General features: G+C 47.7%; 1 protein-coding gene across 3 annotated transcripts in view; it reads right to left on the bottom strand.

Moving 5' to 3' along the window:
• MYO10 (myosin X) overlaps nucleotides 1-23,693 on the bottom strand; it is a 229,235-nt gene that overhangs the window by 24,379 nt on the left and 181,163 nt on the right. For 2 of the 3 annotated variants that reach the window (XM_043600872.1, XM_043600890.1), the window contains exons 20-27: nucleotides 16,890-17,014; nucleotides 16,682-16,796; nucleotides 9,487-9,593; nucleotides 8,405-8,638; nucleotides 7,998-8,043; nucleotides 6,227-7,093; nucleotides 5,256-5,379; nucleotides 304-547 (exon numbers count right to left, since the gene is read on the bottom strand). In XM_043600872.1, the coding sequence (XP_043456807.1) occupies nucleotides 304-547; nucleotides 5,256-5,379; nucleotides 6,227-7,093; nucleotides 7,998-8,043; nucleotides 8,405-8,638; nucleotides 9,487-9,593; nucleotides 16,682-16,796; nucleotides 16,890-17,014 (1,862 nt within the window). Of the gene's footprint in view, nucleotides 1-303; nucleotides 548-5,255; nucleotides 5,380-6,226; nucleotides 7,094-7,997; nucleotides 8,047-8,404; nucleotides 8,639-9,486; nucleotides 9,594-16,681; nucleotides 16,797-16,889; nucleotides 17,015-23,693 lie in introns of all 3 variants that reach the window. The other variant, XM_043600881.1, reaches the window with a different exon arrangement.

Genomic DNA, 23,693 nt, shown 5'->3' with positions numbered 1-23,693 from the left:
CCAGTTGTTCAAGATTCCCAGGCTTCCTGCATACGACCAATCACATTTCCGACAGCCAGTTGCAGGCCTGGCTGGCATCTCATAAACGACAGCCAGATGTCTGAACGTGCCCACAGAAAGCGAACTGTTCACGAAGTCACTTCCCCGGTTTCCTAACAATCCGGTCCACTGAAGTGAATGACTGGGGTGCACTCAACCCCTACTCCAGCCCGCGGGCCGGTGGCTTTGGAGGAAGCGACACCCACGGTCCGGCAGCCCCAGAGCGCCACCCACCGGGGCCACCTGCACAATCCATCGACATACTTTGCCGTGCGGACTTCCAAGGTGCCCTTGAGCTTCTCCTCACTGTCGTTTTCAAAGTACATCAGCTTGGACTGGCGGAGGACAAACCAGCGCTTCTTCCAATTTCTCCTGGACAATGTCGAGGAGCCGCCGCCTTTTTTGTGGAGCCAGCCTTGCTTGAGGGCCTCCTGCTTAGAGCGGAACCACAGGAAGGTTTCGTCCTTGAGCACGCACCAGCGACGTTTCCAGGAGTTCATTAAGCCACCTGTGGCCCCCACATTGGGTAGGGAGGGGTGCAAGAAAAGTCGATCACATTGGATGACAAGTTCAGCAGGTTTCGAGGTTCTGCCTCCCTTTCACCTCACCCAACTGACCCACCCCCGGACGCCCCTCAATGAAGTCTCGGTGCCGCTGGCTTGTGTTCAGGAGGCGGAGGGGGAGATGTTACGCTAGCTTGGTTGGACCACACGGGAATGCTGTCCCTTCCTTATGTCCGGAGCACAAATCCTGGTGAGGGGCTATCAGAAACGCAAATGACGAGCTGACACTCTAACCCCCAGCACGAGTCAAGGGCCATGGTGGGAGAAGCATTTCTGTATGTATGGATCATGCGGATCTCAAATGCCCCAGAAAGGAGAAATTAATTTAAAATGATGTCAAAGAGGGGCGCCTGGGTGGCTCAGTCGGTTGAGCGTCCCACTTCGGCTCAGGTCATGATCTCGCCGTCAGGGAGTTGGAGCCCCACGTCAGGCTCTGTGCCGATGGCTCAGATTGCTCAAATTCAATTGCCCAGATTGCTCAGCCTGCTTCAAATTCTGTTGCCCTCTCTGCCCTTCCCCCGACTCGCGCTCTGTCTCTCTCTCAAAAGAAATAAACATTAAAAAAATTTCTAATTTTTAAAATGGTGTCATTTTTAAATGGTGTCAAAAGTTTACACATTCCTTATTTGGTCAATGTGGGGATCCAGACTGAAAACTTACACAGGAAAATAAAATAGGACTTTTTCGGGTAACCATATTCTTTTCGAAGAAAAGCATCATCTGAAAACGGTTTATATGTAAAACGTAGAAGATTTAGAACATGAAACAGTTGTGACTGGGCCTTAAAAATGAGAATTCAGGGGCGCCTGGGTGGCTCAGTCGGTTAAGAGTCAGGCGAAGCTGACTTTGGCTCAGGTCATGATCTCACGGTTCATGAGATCAGCCCTGTGTCAGGCCCTGTACTGACAGCTCGGAGCCTGAAGCCTGCTTTGGATTCTGCGTCTCTGTCTCTCTTTGCCCCTCCCCCACTCACACTCCATCTCTCCCACTTACTGAAAAACAAACCTTAAAAATTTTTTTAAAAGGAAAAAAGCAAAAACATGAGAACTTTGCTGTAACTTATTTACTAGAAATATTTTTGGTTAAGAGAAGGCAGACAGAATAAATTTATCTTTCACAAGATAAAAAGTATTTCTAAAGGGCGTCCGGGCTGGCTCAGTCGGTGAGGCATGCGACTCCTGATCTGAGTTCGAGCCCCCACACTGGCTGTAGCGATCACTTAAAAATAAAATCTTAAAAAAAAGTTCGAATCTTTTTTCTAGCAGAATAATTTTATCTTAGTATTCCAGATTTCCCGGGTTGCCTGAGCAGCTCAGTCGGTGGGGCGGCTGACTGCTGGTTTAGGCTCAGGTCACGATCTTCTGGTTTGTGGGTTGGAGTCAGGCTTTGTGTGGAGCCTGCTTGGGAGTCCCTCTCTCCGCCCCTCCCTTCTCACGCTATCACAATAGACCTCAGTATTCTAGATTTCCCAAGGACACTCAAAGATGACATCTTAACCACCATTAATCAAAAATCTCTTAACAAATCCACCAACTAATCTACTTCATTAATGTATTATAAAGTGACAGGTTTTTTATTTTTATTTTTTTGACCAGCCAGTAATAAAAATAAGGCACCCTGAACACGGATACTGAAAGAAGAAATAAAGAAAATGCTTTCTTTTACAAATCGCATATAACTTGAAAACAGACCTTCTCAGATTAATTTCTTCAACGATTTGCTTCAATAGCTACAGGCCTAAACCTCACCCTGGAACAAATGAAGCCAGGACGACACTGGTCCGCGTTTGGTGTGCAAAGGGACCTGTTTTTGTCGCACACATCGATGCCTTCTTAAACCTAAAGCATTTCGTGCTCACCTAGCTGTGAAGTCTGTGACCACACCCTGCTCCAGAGCGGTTTCCTTCACAAACTACGAACTCGCAAAGGGCTACCGGAATTAGACTTTTGCTTTCTGATTTGTGGCTTTAATCTAGGTTTCTCAAAACAAGCCCGGAGGAAACTGTTTTGTTTCTCAAAACAAGTTCAGAGCCTGGAGCCTGCTTCGGATTCTGTGTCTCCCTCTCTCTCTGTCCCTCCCTCACTAGTTTTCTGTCTCTGTCTCTCAAAAATAAATAAAAACATTAAAAAAATTTTTTTTAAAGGTGATTCATTTTGGGGCGCCTGGGTGGCTCAGTTGGTTAAGCGTCTGACTTTGGCTCAGGTCATGATCTTGCAGTCTGTGGGTTCAAGCCCCACGTCAGGCTCTGTGCTGACAGCTCAGAGCCCGGAGCCTGTTTCAGATTCTGTGTCTCCCTCTCTCTCTCTGACCCTCCCCCATTCAAGCTCTGTCTCTGTCTCAAAAATAAATAAACATTAAAAAAAAATTTTTTTAAAGGTGATTCATTTATATAATTTGTTTTATTAAGAGGAGTTTGCCAAAAATTTACTTGCTTACCTTCTTGAGCTTTTAATGCTTTAATCTTTTTTAAAAAATGTTTATTTTCGAGAAAAAAGAGAGAGAGAGAGAGAGAGAGAACAAACACAAGTGAGGGGCAGAGAGAGAGACAACAGAATCTGAAGCAAGTTCTAGGCTCTGAGCTGTCAGCACAGACATGACCTGAGATCATGACTCATGACCTGAGTTGAGATCATGACCTGAGCTGAAGTTGGATGCTCAACCGACTGAGCCACCCAGGCACCCCTCATTGTTTAATCTTACAATTTTGATGCTTTGAATATAGCTTTACTTTTCCCTAATCTCATTTGCTTTAATCAGACAATTATGCAATAAGCCAATGTCATATATTCTAAGTAAGAGTGACGTATAGGGAATTTTTAAAGCTCATTTAGGGAACTAGATTAATTAGGGGCAGGGGAAATATAGTAATAATAAAAAGCTTATATTTATTCTGAGAAATGCATGACAGAATATTTTTTTTTCCTTATACGAGAAAATCTCAGAATGCTGATTCGATACTTATTAGATTAGGTTCTGATTTGCGATTAATTTTTTTCTTTCATCGATTATTCCAATGAACACTTGATTGCTTGGTTAGGATTTTTCAATCTTTTTCATTCAGCACAACCATAAAAATTTCCACTAACCAGTGACTCCAGGCAATAGGAAGATGGTCCCTAAACTAAACCTGGTGGGGTTTCCATGAGCGCCTTGGGGATCTGGGGCTGAGCACAGCAGAAATTTGAAAAGCGAGTGACTGATGTTAGTAACTAGACTGATGTTGAAGACGGGGACGGAAGTAGCAAAAAAAAAAAACAAAAAAAACAAAAAAGAGAAATCAAATTAAAAGAAAAACGTAAGTGAAGAAAAGAAAAAATACAGAGGAGGACAAATGATATGAAAAAAGAAATATGTCAGTAGAAGACGAGAGAAGCAAAGAACAGAAGGAACAGGGAAAGGGAACACAGAAGAAAAAACTTTTCCATGAAGGAGAAAAGAAGGAAAGGCAAAGCAAATGAAGAAAGCAGCCGCAGAAAAGAAAGTGAAGAGTCAGAGAAGACGCACTCGCTGACCACGAAACGGGGAAGGGAAAGAAAAGGCAGGGCGGAGTGAAGGGTGCCATCCGGCAGACAGTGGTTCTTATCCCTGCCTCCTCCCCAAGATCCAGACCCCTTCCCGCGTCCAGTCGAGGGGCATGTGGGAAACCAGGCAGTCCCTTCCTTCAGTGATCCAAGTGAAACTCCTACCAAAACATGGTGATGATGGGGACTTCTCACACTCCCTGTCACCGATTCAGAAGTCAGAGTTGACAACAGGAATAAGGTAGGACTGTAAGGTTCTAAGTAACTTCTTTCCCAAAAGTAGAATGCTTCCAAGTCCTTAAGTATTTTATTTTTTTAAGTTTCTGTATTAATTTTCAGAGAGAGAGAGAGAGAGAGAGGGAGAGAGAGAGGATTCCAAGCAGGCTCTGCTCTGTCAGCACACAGCCTGACACGGGGCTTGAACTCTAGGACCAAGAGATTGTGACCTGAGCCTAAATCAAGAGTCCCACACTTAACCCACTGCGCCACCCAGGCGCCCCCGAAGTCCTTAAGTATGAAGGGTCAGCTCAGCGCGTTCAAAATTTAATACTCAACCCACACAACCAAAATCCTCATCATGAAGGATGGGGCAGACAGCAGGTGTCATAAGCAGTCAAGGCAAGGTGCACCATTCTCTCAAATCTTTACTGTTCCCCCATGGATATGCAGGAAACCCTTCTGGGTTCTTGGACACTGGTGTGGGAGGGAAAAGTGTAGTGTATCATTACAATGGGCTATACCAACTCCTGCAGAAACACGCGTGTGTGTGTGTGGACACGCGTGTGTAAGAGAGAAAAATTGGGGGCAGGGGAGGGGAGATGTAGGAAGAAAGGAAAAGAGCACAGAAATGAGATGGGGAGGCAAGAGAGAGGAGCGAGGGATGGAATACGGTGGCAGGGGCTGCAGCCTCTGTCCTAACACGGGGCACCAACTGTGGAGAGTCAAAGCAGCTCTCCATGGCATGATCACGTCACCCATGTCATGGCCCCAGGGCACCCTTCACTCACCTAAGAGGACCTAACACCAGGGAAGGGGGAGGGGGAACGGAGACTGACGTTCCTGGTGCCCCTCGATCAGCCCAAGCGATAAGGCTCCACCCCCACCCCTGACACCCTGGTGACACAGGTCATACCTTTCATGTACAGGAAGCTGTGGAAGTAAGGCAGGGTGACACAGCTATACACAGAGTCCCGCCGGTAAGAAAGCTCATCGTCTGTATCAAACCGAGAATCAAAGTCCTCTTCGCTATCTTCAAACTGGACAAGGAGAAGAGAGAGAGAGCCAGTGGTGAGCAAAACAGAAAAAGCAACAAAAATGCCCAGCCATCGATTGACATTGAACAAAACAGAAACTGACAAAGAGGCAACACGTGGATTCATACCATTACAACACCGGTGGTCATCAAAAGAATCTCCAAATACTGACTTTTAAGGTCGAGTGGCCCACCCAATGGATACATAAAATGCGAGACAGACTTGAATCCAAAGGCTGTTCTAAAAACACTGCTGTTCAAGGGTATAATTTTAATCAGACCATCCAAGAGTTAATTCCCTTTAAATTACTACGATAAAAATATCTTCAAGTCTTAGAAAATCAAGGGGGTATTTAATGCGCAGTCAATGGGGGAAAATTAGAGTAAACTATAAATAAACCCACAAGTTGGAAAGAGCACATATAAGCACTAAACGGTCCTCCCTTACAACGCGCACAGGGTAGAACATCCCGTGGGGTGGACCGTGAAGCTACCGTAAGGGCCGCTTCTCCAGGATGCCCTTGGCAATTCTAGCTCTAATTCCGAGCGGGTCATATTTCCCAACCTGCTGGGAAGCTAGGACAGGCCCGACTCAAGTTTCCACGGACAATGCCAGTTTCCTTAGGCTCGGGGCAAAACGCAAAATTGCAATTCCGGGCTCTGTTCAACCTACAACAGGCACCTCGAAGTTCCATTTGCTGATGCCACTGCTTTCGGCAAGAGAAGGGGGTTTGGGGAGCATCTTCAAGAGCCTGCCTTGGAAATCTTGGCTCGTCCTTCCAGGAGAGGGGGCACCCAGGGTGTGGACTGCAGACCCCCCCCCTTCCCCCCCCACCGTGGTCCGCACTCACCGAGGACTGCGCCCCTTCCGAGCTAAAGCGGTAGGCCCCGGAGCTGTTGTAGGTGCCCACGGAGCACCGGTAGTCCGGGGACCACTGGCTGCCGTACGAGTTGGAGAAGGTCACGCTGCTGCCCGAGGTGATGGCGCCGTCCTCGTAGTCGTCCTGGTCGTAGTCGTAGTCGCCGTCCGGGGAGGGGAGGCCCCCGCCGTTCTGGGGCAAGCAGTAGGTGGGCTCCCCTCCGGACGAGCCGCGCTCCGACGGGGCGAGGAGCACCGTGCTGTCCGCGCTGGGGCTCGTGGGCACCACCGTGTCGTTCATGTAGGGGTCCTCCTCCGAGGACTCGTCGCTGGTGCGGATGCCGCTGGTCCGCTGGTCCGAGTGGCCGCGCTCGCTGGGGTTGGGCGAATCCTTGAAGGCGTCGTCGTCCGCCTCGAAGCCCTCGTCCACCTCCTCCTCCGGGTAGGGCTGGCTGAAGTTGAAGCTGGGCTTCTCTGCGCACGCGCTCTCCGCGGGCGCCGCCGGCTCGCCCGAGAACTCGCTGCCCACCGACAGGGAGCGCTCGATGTTGCGGACGCACTCGTCGATCTCGTCGAAGTTGAGCGACTCCAGGAACTCCTGCGCCGCCCGGCACGCCTCGTCCTCCAGCCTCTTGAGCTCCTGGTCCCGCAGCTGCTGCAGCTTCTGCAGGGAGGCCTCGGTCAAGGACAGCTCCTGCCGCTCCTTCATGCGCTGCAGGTCCTCGATCTCCTTCTCCAGCCGGAGGATCTCCTCTACCTGCTTGTTTTCCTTCTGCTTCTCCAGGTCACGGCGCAGCTCGGCCTCCCTCTGACTCTTCTGCAAGGCTTCCAGTTCTTGCTGCTTCCTCGCGGCTTCCTCCTGGGCCGAAGAAGAGGGAAGAGGTCAGCCAGGGTCACTGCGAGGAGGGCAAGCATCGTTCCTCCTTTGCAGTCAAGAAGCGTGAGGAGAGGTAGGTGTTAGGGGAAGACTGTGTGTGTGTGTGCCGCCCCCTCCAAGCTGATGCCCTGAAACCTCATCTTCAGTACCTCAGAATGTGTATTTGGAGGCAGGGCTTTTATTTCTAAAGCTTATTTTGAGAGAGAGAGCGAGAGCGAGAGAGCGCGCGAGGGCACGCACAGGGGAGGGACAAAGAGAGAGGGAGAGGGAATCCCAGGCAGGCTCCGTGCTCTCGGCCCGGAGCCCCACGCAGGACTCGATCTCACCAACAGCAAGATCATGACCTGAGCAGAAATCAAGAGTCCGTCGCTTAACTAACTCACTGAGGCCCCCGGCCGCCCCCGGAGAAAGGGCTTTTAGAGAAGTGACGGAGTTAGAACAAGGCCATGAGGACGTGACTGTCACCCAACGACTGGTGTCCTTATAGGAAGAGGAGACTGGGACACACCAAGACACCAGAGATGCACGCACACGAACGTAAGACCTCAGGAGGACACAGGGAGAAGGTGGCCGTGTGCAAGCCAAGGAGAGAGGCCTCAGAAGAAACCCAATCTGCTGATAACTTCCTCTTGGGTGTCTAGCCTTCACGATCGTAAGATAACCATTTGTTGTCGAATCCACGTAGGCTGTGGTATTTTGTTATGGCAGGACTAGCAAACTAATACAGTCTTTATACTCGGTTGTAATGGGTTGCATCGTAAAGATCTCCTTTAAAATTCTTCTTGTAGCTTTATACTTTATTTTAGCTTCAGATCCTTGATTCAGCGTGTTTGACGCGGGAAGGAAACGGGTAGATGAGAGGCCGCGTGGTCGTGGCACTCTTTACCTGTTGGGCGCGGAGCTCAGCTTCTCTTCGAGCCCTCTCTCTTTCTCTAAAAACAGTAAAAAAAAAAAAAAAAAAAGTGAAAATAAACCGAAGCAGAGAAAACATCCTAGAAGCACTTTTCAGAGAGAGCCAACTTTTTAAAAAAAATGCTTTGCTCAAGACGACTTAAAAAGAATGAAGGATGGGACCCTTATCCTTTGGTAAATTAATCACTCTGTGCATGAGTAAGAACGCACAGAAGTCAGCTGTCAAAATGCTACCAAGGAATTTTATCCCCAAGCCGCCAAGAGGTAATGTTTCAAATAGATGGTTCTGCAGCATCCATTGGGAATTCTTGCTGCAAGAATAGATATTGACTTTAAAACTCAAAAGGCGCCCTCCTTATCCGAGCAAGAAAGCTACCATACCTCTCCTCTTCCTCCCGTTTCCTCTGTTCCTCTTCCTCCCGTTTCCTCTTTTCTTCCTCCTCCCGTTTTTCCGCCAGCAGCTGTCTGTAAACTCTCCGAGCGATCTGACCTCGGAGTTGCTTCTGCAAAACTATGGCTGCTTTTTTCAGGTGCAAAAATCTCTTCCTCAGAAGGAACGCTCTGTAATTCTTCTGTATGGTCACCACGCAATAAAGGACCTTTCTGTATTGCTTCCTGAAAATGAACACAGAGCAGCACAACAGAATTGTTGAGGTAACGAGGCTCCGAGCTCTCCAGAGGAGTTTACGTTAATGCTACAAGACAAAAGAACAGGGCCTATTTGGAAAGTCTCATTATAGAGACGGGAGTGAACAGGAGGCCCCTTTGGACAAAACAGAAGAAAAACAAAAGAATAATAACAAACAAAGCTAAAGTAAGAACCCTATCATTGTCTTGGCTAAATAAACCCATAACCCCTAATGCTGACTCTGAATGGTCTTGGCAGAAGTTGGGTTGTAAACAGGACCAAAAGAGATTTGATATGGTCTCCTGTTCCCATGATGGGGGCAGGGGGAGGGGGTGGTGAAATGCCACAGCAGGATGGTTTTGTCCTTCAGAAAATGTCACGGCATGGGGTTTCATGTGGCGCTCAGGTCCGCAGAGATGGACAGGACTCAAGTGCACCAGACCAGAAGCTGCCTCGCTGGGCAAACACTGGAGAGCGGCCCTCTGTGGACGCGATGAGATAACAGCAAAGTCCAAACAACCAGACTGCCCGCAGCTTCCATACACGATACAGAGGAACTGGGTAAACGATTTAAGTATCTCAGCACTGTCCTCTCCTGCCATGGCTCTAATGGAGACACCAGAAGGCCCCTTTCCTACTTTCTGTCCAGGTCAAGCCAACTGGGCATCTGGCATCGCTAGTTACGAGCACTGACCCGAGACTCTCCAGAGCCTGGTCCTAACCTCCATCCAGGTCTACTGTAAATGAAAGCAAATGACAGGGGCTGCCCCGCCCCGGGGACACATAGTATGGAAGCCCTCCTCTTGGCGCTGGATGGCCTCTCCCCTCCCCTTACCGTGCTAAGTAGCCCAAGATGTGGGCCCGGATCACCATGGCTGCCCTCGTAACTTCCTCCTCCCGCCGCTTCTCCAGTTTCTGCTCCAGGGATTCTCGGAGGAAGACCTGCCCGAGGGAAAGTAACACATCAGAAGCAAAGAACATGGCTGGTAAAAGGAGATTCTTTCTGGGTCAGAGATCTGTAGGGGAGGTAAGGCTTTCTTCTCTCTCCATAAGTTTGCTCCAAACACACAGCCGTGCATTCTAGAACTCAAACGCCAGTGCTTCTCAAACTCCCCTTGGGGAAGGGCTGCTTTGTTTTGTCAACTTTCCCTCTGTCACGTACTAAGACATTTGTAAAATATAGTAAAAATATGTTATTAGAAAGAAAAAGCAAAAATATGGAAAAGTCCCATTTTGGGGGGTTATTATTAGATTCAATAGTCATAACGGGCTATGAAGTTGCCATTAAAGCTTATAATCACTTATCTCATCATGGGACAAATAGTTCATGAACCAGCACCAGTCCTACACGAAGTGTAAGTCACAAGAAATATAGAGACACCCTATGTTAAAAAAAGGAAAGAGGGGCGCCTGGGTGGTTCAGTTGGCTAAGCATCCAACTTTGGCTCAGGTCATGATCTCATGGTTCGTGGATTCGAGCCCTGCATTGGGCTCTGTGCTGGCAGCACGGAGCCTGCTTGGGATTCTCTCTCCCCATCTCTCTGCCCCTCCTCCGCTCGCACTAGCTGTCTCAAAAGAAAGAAACTTAATAAATAAATAGCTTTATTTAAAAAAATTGAAGACTGAGTTTGAAATTAGAATGGCACCATTTCCACCCTGTCTCAGTTTGGCCATCACAAGAATACCAGAATTGAGACTACACAGATCGTAGCTATTGGCTGGCCTGTATCTGGGAACAGACACCTGAATCCCACACTCATGACATAAGGGAAGTGTATCTAATTACTGGCGTTGTATCAGAATTCCCACGATTTGAAAAGATGTGAAAATATTAAGACCCTCCCTCAATCAAGGTAGCTTTTAATTGTGTAATTTCAGAATTACTGCATGCATAAGAAATTCTGAATCATTCCCTAGAAAAACTAGGTGCCACGTTTTTATGCTCCTCTATTAACAGCGTGGAAACATTTTGGTGGCAGTGGGCAGGGGGCTAAATGACACTCTCTCTCATGATGTTTTGATTTATGCTCCGGTGAGTCATTCTAACCTATAATGATGCATTATGTTTTCTTAATAGCACATTTCCCCAGACTCTGTTCTGTCTCTTCTGACATGTGGGCAAAAAAGCAAATAAAGATTCCTACCACCATGTGACTCACAGAAGCTTTACTTACTCCCACTCTGGATTCCCAAGCACTTGGCAAAACTCTACCACAAACAATTCTCCTAGAAAAGTGTTTCACGGAACCCTCTTCCTATAATTGCAATGATACGCTCGGTTGATTCATGAAGAGACTACATCTTTGGCAAAAGAAAAAAAACAGGACAGAAGCTACAAGTATAAGGCTTATTTGTTTATTTTTAACATTTTTATTTTTGAGAAACAGAGCATGAGTTGGGGAGGGGCAGAGAGAGAGAGAGAGAGAGAGAGAGAGAGAGAATCTGAAGCAGGCTTCAGGCTCTGAGCTGTCAGCACCAAGCCCAACTCAGGGCTCGAACTCATGAACTGTGAGATCATGATCTGTGTCGAAGGCAGACACTTAACTAACTGAGCCACCCAGGCACCCCAGCTTATTTTTTTTAATAATAAAAAGTTTTCAGAAATAGGAATCTGTTTATCAAAACCATGGATTAGAAGTAGTTTTCATCAAGACTGGACTTTAGGTATTTTGACTTCTTTGAGACTATTTTTTCAATATGAAAGATCTTCCTCTAATGCTGTTGCTTTGATGAGCATTTAAAAGTAAGAAAGTTGGGGCGCCTGGCTGGTTCAGTTGGTTGAGCGTCCGGCTTCGGCTCAGGTTACGATCTCACGGTCTGTGAGTTCGAGCCCCGTGTCGGGCTGTGCTGACAGCTCAGAGCCTGGAGACTGTTTCGGATTCTGTGTCTCCTCTCTCTGACCCTCCCCTGCTCGTGCTTGGTCTCTCTCTCTCTCTCTCTCAAAAATAAATAAACATTAAAAAAAATTTTTTTTTTAAAGTAAGAAAGTCAAATCTTGGGGAAGTATGGTAGTGGGGAAGCTATGATGAAACAAGTGTCAGTTCTAATGAGCAATATATTTGTTCCATGAACAAATAGAAAGTTTTATGAAGGAAAGAGTGTCCCACACCTTATCGGGAAGTCTACGGAATGCCTCGGCTTGAATTACAACCAGAGAAATACCTGCTTTCGTGGTAAGTTTCGCGCCCATCACAAAGAGCTCTCTGCTCTGCCTACTAAATTTACTTCCACATCTTTTTCTAAACTTTCTTTCACTAACCTCAAGGACAAACAGAGCAAATTCCTTCTAGAGACCCAACTCAGCTTCATTAAGAACGTCCACCCCCGGGCGCCTGGGTGGCTCAACTGGTTAAGCGTCCTACTCAGGTCGCGATCTCACAGTTCGTGGGGTCAAGCCCTACGTCGGGCTCTGGGCCAACAGCGTAGCACCTGCTTGAGATTCTCTCCCTGCCGCTCTCCCGCTCATGCTCACTTTCTCTCTCTCAAAATACATAAATATAAAGAAAAAAAAAATTAGAAAGAACACCCAGTCTGAATTTCTGCAACGACACGCAGAAAGTCACATCACTTTTCCCGGCGCAGTGGTGACCTGCTGTCACGTCCCCGCCTTCCTGGGATGCGGCCGAAATGGAGTCGGCATGACCCGGCTGCTATGAACAGACGTGCTGCCCTCGCCAGGCCCTGTCAAGCGGCTTAGGAAAGGGCAGTGCCCACTCCAGGGACTGCTCGGCTGAACTCGACTCATACACAAACAAGCTCCTGTGGCTTTTTTTTCATCCTTATCCTCATAGCTCAAGAGCCTAAGGATGATTCTAGTAAGATGTCTATAAAAATACCTCTTGCGGGCTCTATTACCAGAGAATAAGGGGGAAAAGGTCTGGCGATGTAGTCCAAGTGGTCAGAGAACTGAAACGTGTCAGAATCACAAGGCAGCGAAATCCAAACCAGGTCACCCTCCCCTCAGCCTCTCGGTGGGGACACACCTGGGAATCCCCCGCACGGGCTGTTCACCCGGGGGGTTCAGGCGGGACTCTCACCTTCAGTACGAACACTTCCCCAGCCGATATGAATCCTTGCCTTCCAAGAACTCAATGTGTTTTATGTAAGCCAACTAATTCAGACCTGGTGCCACGTTTACTTTGCTGACTACAATACTGTCCCCCCCCCTTTCCCTCTGTCACGTACGATGGAAATTTCTTTACCAGAAGACCCAGATGGTCATTAGTTTCAAGGCTTTCAATACAAAGACCTGGCAGCAACAACAACCAAAACACATACTGGTGTATAATTAAGTCAAGCACTGGTCGAGGTCAAAGCTATTTAGTGGACACAATCGCAACGCTCTAATGTTTACATTTACTTCCCAGTGTTTCTGTGAACGGTCACGCTTCCGTCCCACTTCTACTTCCAATGCGTCGCCAATTAAAATGTAACTTCCCGGGGCGCCTGGGTGGCGCAGTCGGTTAAGCGTCCGACTTCAGCCAGCTCACGATCTCGCGGTCCGTGAGTTCGAGCCCCGCGTCGGGCTCTGGGCTGATGGCCCAGAGCCTGGAGCCTGTTTCCGATTCTGTGTCTCCCTCTCTCTCTGCCCCTCCCCCGTTCATGCTCTGTCTCTCTCTGTCCCAAAAATAAATAAATGTTGAAAAAAAAAAAATTTTTTAAATGTAACTTCCCTTTAAAGATCTCCCCCTCTGCAATGCTTCCCTGAGCACTTCAGTCCACGGGGAGCCCTCTCCTGAAGAAGCTGTGTCTTTATTCCTAGAGGCGATGATACCATATGGCTTATCGTTTGGACATGCATGTCTTCTCTCCCAGCAACGCAGTAACCTGGAGGGCAATGCCCCTGTCATTGTGTCTGGGCGTCCCCTGGGCTATGCCTGGCCCCAAGCCTTGCTTGGGCCTGATTTTCATAATGTAATTGTAGGTGAAGCTGGACTGGTCCTTGAGAGCTCCAAGAGGTATTATGTGAGACATCACGATCTCTGCTGTTACTGCACTGTATAAGGCAGCAGCACAGGGGGAATACATCGGTTGATCGAGAATGCAGGATGTTTGTGATTGAAAAATGTCAGAGCAGATTCATATTGTGTTGCCAAGAACTCCACTTGAACCGTCTTATCTAGAAAGTTCCCCCCCCCGGGTGGCTAAATGGGGAATCTCCTCGTTCCATCCCTCACAGATTTTTAGCACTTGACAGATCACTGACTGAGCTCCTAGTAAGGGCACTGTGAAGAAAAACACACAATTAAGTCTACATTCTCTACTGGGGATTGTAGAGAAGGCAACAGGCGATGCCAAGATGGCACGAGAGCACGTCAAGGGTCACGGTGGGACTGAGGTAGAGAGGAGGGAGCTTGACTTGGTCTGGGGGGGTGTTTTGCATGCGGGGTTCAATGGAGAACGTCAAAGTCCATATCTAAGCTGAGACTGGAAGGATGGGTTAGCTAAATGGGTGGGATGGAGCGGGGAAGGAGGGGAATTCCAGGTAGAGAGACCTAGAAACCTGTGAGGACACATCCTAAGGTGACCCCCAGGGAGTTACACCCCTGTTTAATCCTGCAAATGTGGGTGAAACCTCCTGAGACTTCCTTCTAGCAAACAGAATATGGAAAAGGTGATGGGATGTCACTCCTGTGAACGTGTTAACTATGTAAGACTCCCTCGGACGAGACTACAGCGAGATTCCCCTGCTGGCCTTGAAGAAGTCAGCTGCCATGTTGCCAGAGGGCGCTGGAAGGATCACGTGGTAACTGTGGGGGGCTTCTAGGAGGCGACAGCAGCCCTAGGGGGCAGCCAGGGACCTTAGTCTAAGGTCCTAAGAAGTCTAGGGACCTAAGAACAGGGACCTTGGTCCTACAACCGCAAGTAACTAGACTGTGGCCCCACGTGAGCTGGGAAGAGGACCCGAGCTCCAGAAGGGAATGCAGCCCGGGAGACCCCGACCGGGGACCTAGCTGAGCCACACCTGGGCGTGGGACCCATGACACTGTGAGATAATGGGACGTGTGTGGTTCAAGTGACGGGGTTAGTGGTAGTTTGTTACACGGCAACAGATAATTAGCAGAATACCTCTGCCTGCCATCTCTGACCGGTTAGGTGTTTGGATCCTAAATCCCTGGCAAGGATGACGTTCCTCGAGAGTAGAAGAGTTAGGTCCATCCTACACTTTCCCTTGCTGAGGGTCCCCAGATGAAGCCTCCGTACTTGTCGTTGAGGTTATGGACTGAATGTCTGTGCCCTCTCCAACCCCCAACACGATGGGATTTGGAGGGAGGACGTCTAGGAAGTAAGTAGGTTTGGATGAGGTCAGGAGGGTGGGGCCCCATGATGGGATTGGTGCCCCAGTAAGAAGAGGGTGAGAAGCCAGAGCTCTCTCCATGTGAGGACACAGGAAGAGGGCCCTCACCAGAACCTGAACTCACTGGCACCCTGCTCTCAGACGTCCGGCCTCCAAAGTTGTGGTAAATAAATGTCTGTTCTTTAAGTCAGTGGTATTTTGTTACAACAGCCCGAATGGACCAGGACAATCATTCTGCTTCCCCCACTCCCACCCTTTTTTTTTTTTTTTAATGTTTATTTATTTTTAAGAGAGAGACAGCACAAGTGGGGGAGGGACAGAGAGAGAGAGAAGGGAACAGAGACTCTGAAACAGGCTCTGTGCTGAGAGCAGAGAGCCCGACGCGGGGCTCAAACCCACAAACTGCGAGATCACGACTAGAGCCCAAGCTGGAAGTTTAATCACCTGAGCCACCCAGGTGCCCTCCCTTTTCTTAAACAAAGATTTTTTGGCTGAAAAGAATGTCACAGGGGGCACCTGGGTGGCTCAGTCAGTTTGGTGTCTGACTCTTGATTTTGGCTTGGTTAATGATCTTGTGGCTTGAGCCCTGCACAGGGCTCTGTGCTGTCCCACAGGGAGCCTGACTGAGATTCTCACCCTCCCTCTCTCTGCCCCTCCCTCGCTTGTGATCTCAAAAATAAACGAACATTAAGAGGCACCTGGGTGGCTCAGGGGGTTAAGCGTCCGACTCCAGGTCAGGATCTCGCCGTTTGTGGGTTCGAGCCCTGCATCAGGCTCTGTGCTGACAGCTGGAGCCTGGAGCCTGCTTTGGGTTCTGCGTCTCCCTGTCTCTGTGTCCCATCCCTGCTCATGCTCTGTCTCTCCCTCTCCCAAAAATAAACATTAAAAAAAAAATTAATGAACATTAAAAAAAAAAAAAAACAACGTATAGGAGTAGAAACTTTAACATACTTTCCTGGTGCTACACAGCCTCTCGGGTCAGATCGATCAGACAGGAGGACCACATCTTACCTTTGACGACATGCATATAGTCAAAGGTCGAACCCCCCAGCAGCCTGCCTTTCTGCACCCCGAGTCACATCTCTGCCTTCCCCGTGTGATGGGGCCCAAGAGCAGAGTGAGGAAACAGGAGCAGAAAGGCAAATGAGGTTTCTGGCAGTTCCCGGATACAGGGAGAACAGGTGACACCGCTGATTTTGCGGCTAATTTTTGCCATCGGGGCCGAACTGCCTGCCGTTCAACTCCTGTCTGGAATAAGGGGTCAAGGCCCCACGTCAGCCACACCAGCATGTTCAGAAAATGGACTTCTCTTGGTTTTCTGGACCGGATTTGTGTCAGCCCGATGGGATTTCAGACTGCCGGCTGGTCTCCCGCACGACGGCTCCTGGGGTGTCAGGACAGCATTCAGCAGCGGAATTATCAACAGTTACCAGGGTCTGGGGTCTCCGTTCCTGGAAGTCAGAGCCCAGCATCTCATGGCACTGAACCGCTCATCGGCCAAAACTGGCCAACTGACTGCCTGAGTGAAAACACACGCCTACGCACTCAGGAGCCGATGTTCCAGAAAACGGAGTTCCTAGAAAGCCAAGGACTTCAGATAAAATATTAACCATCCAGGGGACAAGAGGATGGCAGCGTATCTCCCCCGAGTCAAAACGTAGTTGGTTAGCAGGGGCACAGAACAGGTGCTCAGGAGTTTGGGGGCATGATCGTGCTTTCTCTGCGACCTCACCTTGGTCTTCCCCAGCTGCCACTCGCTGTTGGACGAATCGTAGAGCTGCAGCAGGGCCGTGCACTTCCCCCGGATGTCCTCGGGCACGGCCACGTTCCTCATCAGCACTTTATACCTGCAACAGAAACACGCCCGGCGTCACCTTCCTACGACGGCTCTCTTCCCGGCTCCTCGGAAAAGAAAGAGCATCTATTCGGCCCTGCCTTGCCTTTTGTAAAAATCCTGGAAGGGCCTTCGGACCGCATACCCGGCTTTCCGGATCCTCACCGTCTCCAGCATCCCCGAGTATCGCAGCTGGTTTAGCACAACCGCCTGGTCAAACTGGTCTGGCATCTGAAACATGCGAGACGGGGACGCGTTAACGAGGCCACCCCGTCACCGTTTTGCACACACAGATCCAGACACACACACACACGGAACCTGCACAAAAATACAGACTAGAAAGTGAACCCCACCCCCAGGTACCCATCACCTGGCTTCAAGGGCCACCACCTTGTCAATCCTGCCCGCTCCCTCCACGAGCCCTTACTCCCTGCCCTTGAATTCTCTGAAGTCCTAGACTTCACATCCTGTCATCGATAAATACGGCCAATACCATTTCTTAATATAACCACGACACCATTGTATCTTAACAGAGACCGATAACTTCCTGGTATTAATATCCACGTGCAAATCTCTGTCTTAACTATCATAAAACATACAACCATGTTTCATACTGCTTTTCAAAGAACCTAAAGTGTCATCCAGATGTGACTTTATTTACGTTTTGAACTTCATTTTCAAGGCACTGAAAGGGATTTTTTTCGCCAGAGAATATAGTGACCCAGTGAGGGGCTGAGGGAGGGGTGGGCGAGGTTGGGGGTGGGGAGAAAGAGAGTGCACCAGTGGACCAAAGAGACAAAAATGAAAAAGAATTGTAATTTTCTCGGTAGCTAGTCAAATACTCCATTTATTCAGGGTTCTACACGATGCTCACTCGGTAAATTAATCCCAGAAAATGCAAACCAAACACAAAAATCAGACCAAGACTTAATGTTCCGAAATGTATTCTCCTATCCACTCAAGTTACCAAACAAACTGGCAGTGAAGACAGGACAATAGTCTTTCAGAGTAAAACCCGAAAGTAGGCCATTTCCCACTTACGGCCTTTTGGGCAGCGATTTGTTTTTCGATCTAAACAGCCGTCCCCTTTAATTAATTTGTATTTTGTTATCCTACACAACTGTAAACAAAGTGACTGAAAACCAGGGCCAGAGAATGTAAGTATATTGTTACGAAGTGCAGAAAGAAGAAAAAAAAAGAGAAAGGAAAGTGACTTAAGTTTGCAATCCCCATAAAGGCAGTCATTAACACAAATTTAGGCTTAAAGCCATGTTATCCTGTACACTTCCCAAACTAGCTAAGAATAAATGTGAAGAACGTTCAGCAAATCTCCCCTACGGCTTTTGATGGAACAGCCTGCCATCATCTCCAGCAGGCTGACTTCTCTTATATTTAATTTAGTTTCTTCTACAAACAATGCGGTCAACTTGTCTTTACTCAGCAGTATTCTGGCCGAGTACAGCCAATAAGTTAGGGCAAACATCCAAAAAATTGTGGCTCACTAGTTTTTCGTCTTCGTTAAACATTCTTAGAAAAGAAAAACATAAAAATACAAAAACAAAATTAAATTACCCTTGGTTACTCTTACACCTATCGTTATGTTAAAAAAAACAAGAATGGAGAGAGGCAACAGTTCTGGAAGTATTTGGTTAAAATGCTTCTGTTATATATATTTGGGAATATAATCTGAGCAGTTGCAATGCATGAAGATTAGCATAGAGCTAAAATTAAAAAAGCACGGAATAATGCACCAGACTTAGCCAACTTTGTTAAATTCGTAGTCAAAGACACCTACTAATTTAATATTGAATCACGCGACGCTCAAAGACTTTTCTCGATCCCTCTCTCAAGCTCTCCCCACTCCTGACCCATACTGTTTCTCCTTGCCTCTTGTCTTCCCATCCCCATTTAACAAAGTCCACATGATTCCTTAGCTCGGCACCAGTTCCTAGAACGTCCTAAAAAAATATCACAAAAGTGACGCCCCATCCAGAAAGTTCGGCCACACTCACCATCTTCAGCCTCTCCGGGGAACATTCCACCTTCAGCTTGGCTCTCGGGCCAAAATTCATATGGAAACCGACTGCCACACTGACCTTTCCGCCACAGCTAAAGACACTGAACAATAATGAACACCATTCCTGTGCTTTAAAAAGTGCTCGGTCGCCATGACAACCCCTTCCATTCTGGGGCTAATTAGTGTGGTGTGGTTGTAGGATTTCATACAGCCCAGGGAGGGAGGGAGCCACCAGGAGCGGCCACTCTTTCCAGGCTCCCAGCGCGATTGTGTTTCTGCCCCTTTCCTCGTAATTTAACCAGGGAAGGGGGGACCCACAGGCAGATTGTCGCCACGGGCAACCCACACAGCAATCGAGAGGAGGGGGTAAGCCTGCATTTCCACTGGTTGGTTCTCTTTTTAGTTTCAGCGTCCTTCCCCGGGGAATTTAATGCTCAAAGATGACACAGCTGGGGGCTGGACAAATCACAACTTAAAGGCATGTTCCTTTCAAAACTTCACCAGTGCACATTGGTCTTTGCTGGTAACTAATTTCCCAGAACCAGAGTCCTTGCTGACAGAGACTGCCTGCAAAGTACGAAACGGGGAAGTTTGGATGGCAACCCGTAACATGGGCTTTGGAAGGAACAGCTATAAAGCAGGAAACCAGCTGGTCTTTAAACACCTGTTATGTGCATGGTTCCATGAATCACGCTCGAGGAAGATTAAAAAAAAAAAGTGGGGCTAGATGATTTATTTTTCCCTTTAATCAACATCCCCCACCACAGTGGTGCATTTGTTACAGCTAATGAATCCGCACTGACACCTCATCACCAGCTAGGGTCCCCAGTTTACATCACAGGGCTTAGTCTAGTGCATTCAAAGGGTTTTGATGTGTAAGGACATACACCCACCATTAGAGGATGACGCAGAATAGTTTCTCTGCCCTGTAAGTCCTCTGTGCTTCACCTACTCATCTCTACCCCTCCCAAACCCCGGGCATACACTAATCTTCTCAGTGTCTCCGTAACTGTTGTTAAACATTTAATTTTATTATCTTTTTCTTATTGTTTTTTAAATATAACTTACGTCAAGTCGGCTAACATACAACGTATACAGTGTGCGCTTGGTTTCGGGGGTAGATTCCCATGATTCATCGCTTACATACAACACCCAGTGCTCATCCCAACAAATGCCCTCCACAATGCCCATCCGCCCTTCTCCTCTCTCTCCCGCATCCCCCCCATCGACCGTCAGTTTGTTCTCTGTAGTTAAGAGTCTCTTATGGTTGGCCCCCCCTCTCTGTTCGAAAACTATCATTTGATTTTTAAAAAAGCAGTTCTACGGGGTGCCTGGCTTGCTCCGTTGGTTGAGTGTCTGAGTTTGGCTCAGGTCGATCTCACAGTTCGTGAGTTCAAGCCCCACACGGGGCTCACTGCTGTCAGCAGAGCCTGCTTCAGATCCTCTGTCCCCCTCTCTCTCTGCCCCTCACCAACGCTCTCTCTCTTTCAAAAATAAATGAATATTAAAAAAAAAAGTAGTTTTAGGTTCATAGCAATTGAGAGGAAGTTACAGAGACTTCTCTTAGGCCCCTGTCCACACACACATAGCCTCACAGGGCCTGGATTCTGCTTCCCAGGACCCTTAAACTTGGAAGGGTGCTATGTACGCCAATCCTCAACTCCTCATATAATAGAAAGCTTAATATGAAACCATATCAAAAATTGAAATTAAGTTCCTTGGGAACACAGAAGAAAGAAAAACATGAGGGGCTACAGGTGGCACATAATTGGAACCCAGGTCTGACCCGGAGTTTGGGCTCAGACAGCTTCTATTCACCGCTGCAGGGGAAGGGGCGGTCCTCACACGAGGCAGAACCATAGCTAAGAGGCAGAAAGAGAAGCCGGCATGGCCAGTAGGCAGACTGGGACAGAGAGGGGCGCAGTGGAGCCAGGCTGCTGTGCTTCCTGCGTCCAACGTCAATGGCAATGGTTTTTAAGATAAGGGGCCAGTGGAGGCTTAGAGCACGAGATGAATGCGGTCAGACCCAGGTGTAGAAGGATCCCTTCGCGGGCAGCGGCAAAACCGGAAACAGGACCAGACGGATCGCCAAGTTATGTTTCGTGCACATCACGAAATAGCATGCAGCCATTAGATACAAGACCCAATGACAGATGTACCAGTTGACGCTCTGTCCTTTCTGCAAGGTTGAGAAGCGATGCAGAGAAGTATGTATACGATGACCTCACCACCACAACAAAAAACAACCCAAAACCAAAAAAAAACAAAACCCCTTATTTATTAGGTGCCCACGATTATGCAGGCACACCTCACTTCATCCTGCTTCACAGGTACTGTGTTGTGTGTGTGTGTTTTTTTTAAACAAATTGAAGGCTTGTGGCAAAGCTGTATCAAATCTGTCGGCACCCTTTTTCCAATAGTATTTGCTCACTTTGTCTCTGTGGCCCGTTTTGGGAATTCTTGCGCTATTTCAAACTTCTTCGTTGCGATGATTATGACTTGCTCCGAGCTCAGATGATGCTTTGCATTTTTTTCTTTTTTAGCAATAAGGCATTTTTAAATTAAGATAAATACACTCCCCCCCCCATTTGTCTATTTTCCTTTTCTTTATTGCACACTCAATAGACTACAGTATAGTATAAACCTAACTTTTCTATGCACTGGGACACCAAAAAATTCATTTGGTTCGGTTTTTGTGACGTTCACTTGACTGCGGTGGTCTGGAACCAAAACTGCAGTATTTCTGAGGTATTCCTGCCTAAGTCTAGATCCCACACGTGCAGAAGAGCACAGGAAGACACACGCTAGCTCGTTACCTAGTAGGCGGCTTATGGGTGCCGGGAAGAAAGACTGCTAAGAAAAGAGAGAATGAAAAAGTTGGGCTGCGCTGAAAGAAGGAAATAGCCACATATATACAATATGACTATTTTTCTACATGGCTATAGGTTTTTGAAGGTATTTAATGAATAGTATATATATTTTTTTACAAGGTAAAAACCCAGATATCGAGTAGAATCTAGAAGTCCTGCATGGAATAGAGCGAAGAAGGGAAAGAGAAACAGGGAGACCCAAGTGCGAAGCCACTAGGATATTTTAAAGTAGAAACAACCTAAATGTCCATCAACAAACGAATGGATAAGGGTGCCTGGCTGGCTCAGTTGGTACAGCATGCGACTCTTGATCTTGGGGTTGTGAATTTGAGCCCCACATAGGGTGTAGATTACTTTAAAAAATATTAAAACAAACCCCAAGTGAATAGATAAATACAATATAGTACATCTATTCACACAATGGCATATTATTTGGCCAGAAAAAGGAATGAAGCCCCAATATGGGCTATATGAAACGTTAGAACTTTATACTAAGCGGAAGAAGCCAGTCACAAGAGACCATGTGCACATTATTGGATTCCATTCATGTGACATGTCCAGAAAGGTAACTCTGCAGAGACAGAATAGAGGGTGTTTAGGGCTGGTGGAAACGGTGGGGGCGGGGAGGGGGGGCAGGGGGAGCAGGGGGGGGCAGGGGGAGCAGAGGGAGGGGATAGCCAATGGTAGGGGGTTTCCTTGTGAGGTGATGGAAAAGTTCTAACACGGCGGTGATGGTTGCACTTATCCACAAATATACAAAAAAACCCGAGACAAGATCGAATGTATTTAGTTTCAGGTGGTTCAATTATTAAAAAAAAAAAAAAAAAAAAATCAGAAAAATTTTTGGCCCCTACAATCTTAAAAAATAAGATTTCAGAATTCCTAGACAAAACAAATGACTGATAGCAGAGCGTGCTAAGTAAGACCTCCCCTAAATCCAATTACAAGGAAGCCTGACCTTCTGCAGCTTCAGATCGAAATAAAGGGCAAGCGAGGTGCTGATAAACAGGGACCCAGGGCAGGGGAGACGCTTCACAACTGGAGCCAGAAATAAATGCATTTATAAGTTAATGCATCTGATTACCCTGAACATTACCTCGCCCTTCATAATTCTGTAAATATTGCATAAAGATCCTAAGAAGTATGAAAGCAGACTTGGAAATAGCTGCCTGTCTGTAGTTCAAGGACACTCAGTCTGTGCTTACTGCAGAAAATACAGTGAGTTCATGATCGGTGCATCCTCAAAGGCCTAGTGTTTCTCTGCATTTGAGAGATCTCTCAGAAACCAGCAGAGGAGCCCTGAGAAGTCAGGCAGAGTGGGAACCCTGCCTGCCACCCACAGGCACAGGGGTTTTGGCGGGGGCCGGCTGGTACTTCAGGGAGAAGATACTTCTCTACTGGGGGGTCGGGGTGATTAGAAGGGTAGAGGATTCTATTTTGTAGATGAGGAAACTACAGTGAGCAAGTCTCCATGACCTGGTCAAGCTCGTTTTAATATTTCCTTAAATCAAAGAGTTAGAAAATTAAGTCTCAGGGGCGCCTGGGTGGCACAGTCGGTTAAGCATCCGACTTCAGCCAGGTCACGATCTCGCAGTCCGTGAGTTCGAGCCCCGCGTCTGGCTCTGGGCTGATGGCTCAGAGCCTGGAGCCTGTTTCCGATTCTGTGTCTCCCTCTCTCTCTGCCCCTCCCCCGTTCATGCTCTGTCTCTCTCTGTCCCAAAAATAAATAAACGTTGAAAAAAAAAATTAAAAAAAAAAAAAAAGAAAATTAAGTCTCAAAGAACTTAGCATTCCCAAAAACTAGTATATGAATCAAAATTGTACACAACAGGGACACCTGCCTGGTTTGGTCCATAGAGCTTACGATGCCTTTTTAAAAAAAAAAACAAAACAAAAAACGTTTATTTATTATTGAGAGAGAGATAGAGAGACAGAAGATGAACATGGGAAGGGCAGAGAGAGAGGGAGACAGAATCGGAAGCAGGCTCCAGGCTCTGAGCTGTCAGCATGGAGCCCGAAGCAG

Source organism: Prionailurus bengalensis, chromosome A1, assembly GCF_016509475.1.
Source record: "Prionailurus bengalensis isolate Pbe53 chromosome A1, Fcat_Pben_1.1_paternal_pri, whole genome shotgun sequence".
Lineage (NCBI taxonomy): Eukaryota > Metazoa > Chordata > Mammalia > Carnivora > Felidae > Prionailurus > Prionailurus bengalensis.
The sequence above is the reverse complement of the archived record's forward strand: the minus strand, read 5'-3'. Positions and strand labels throughout refer to the sequence as shown.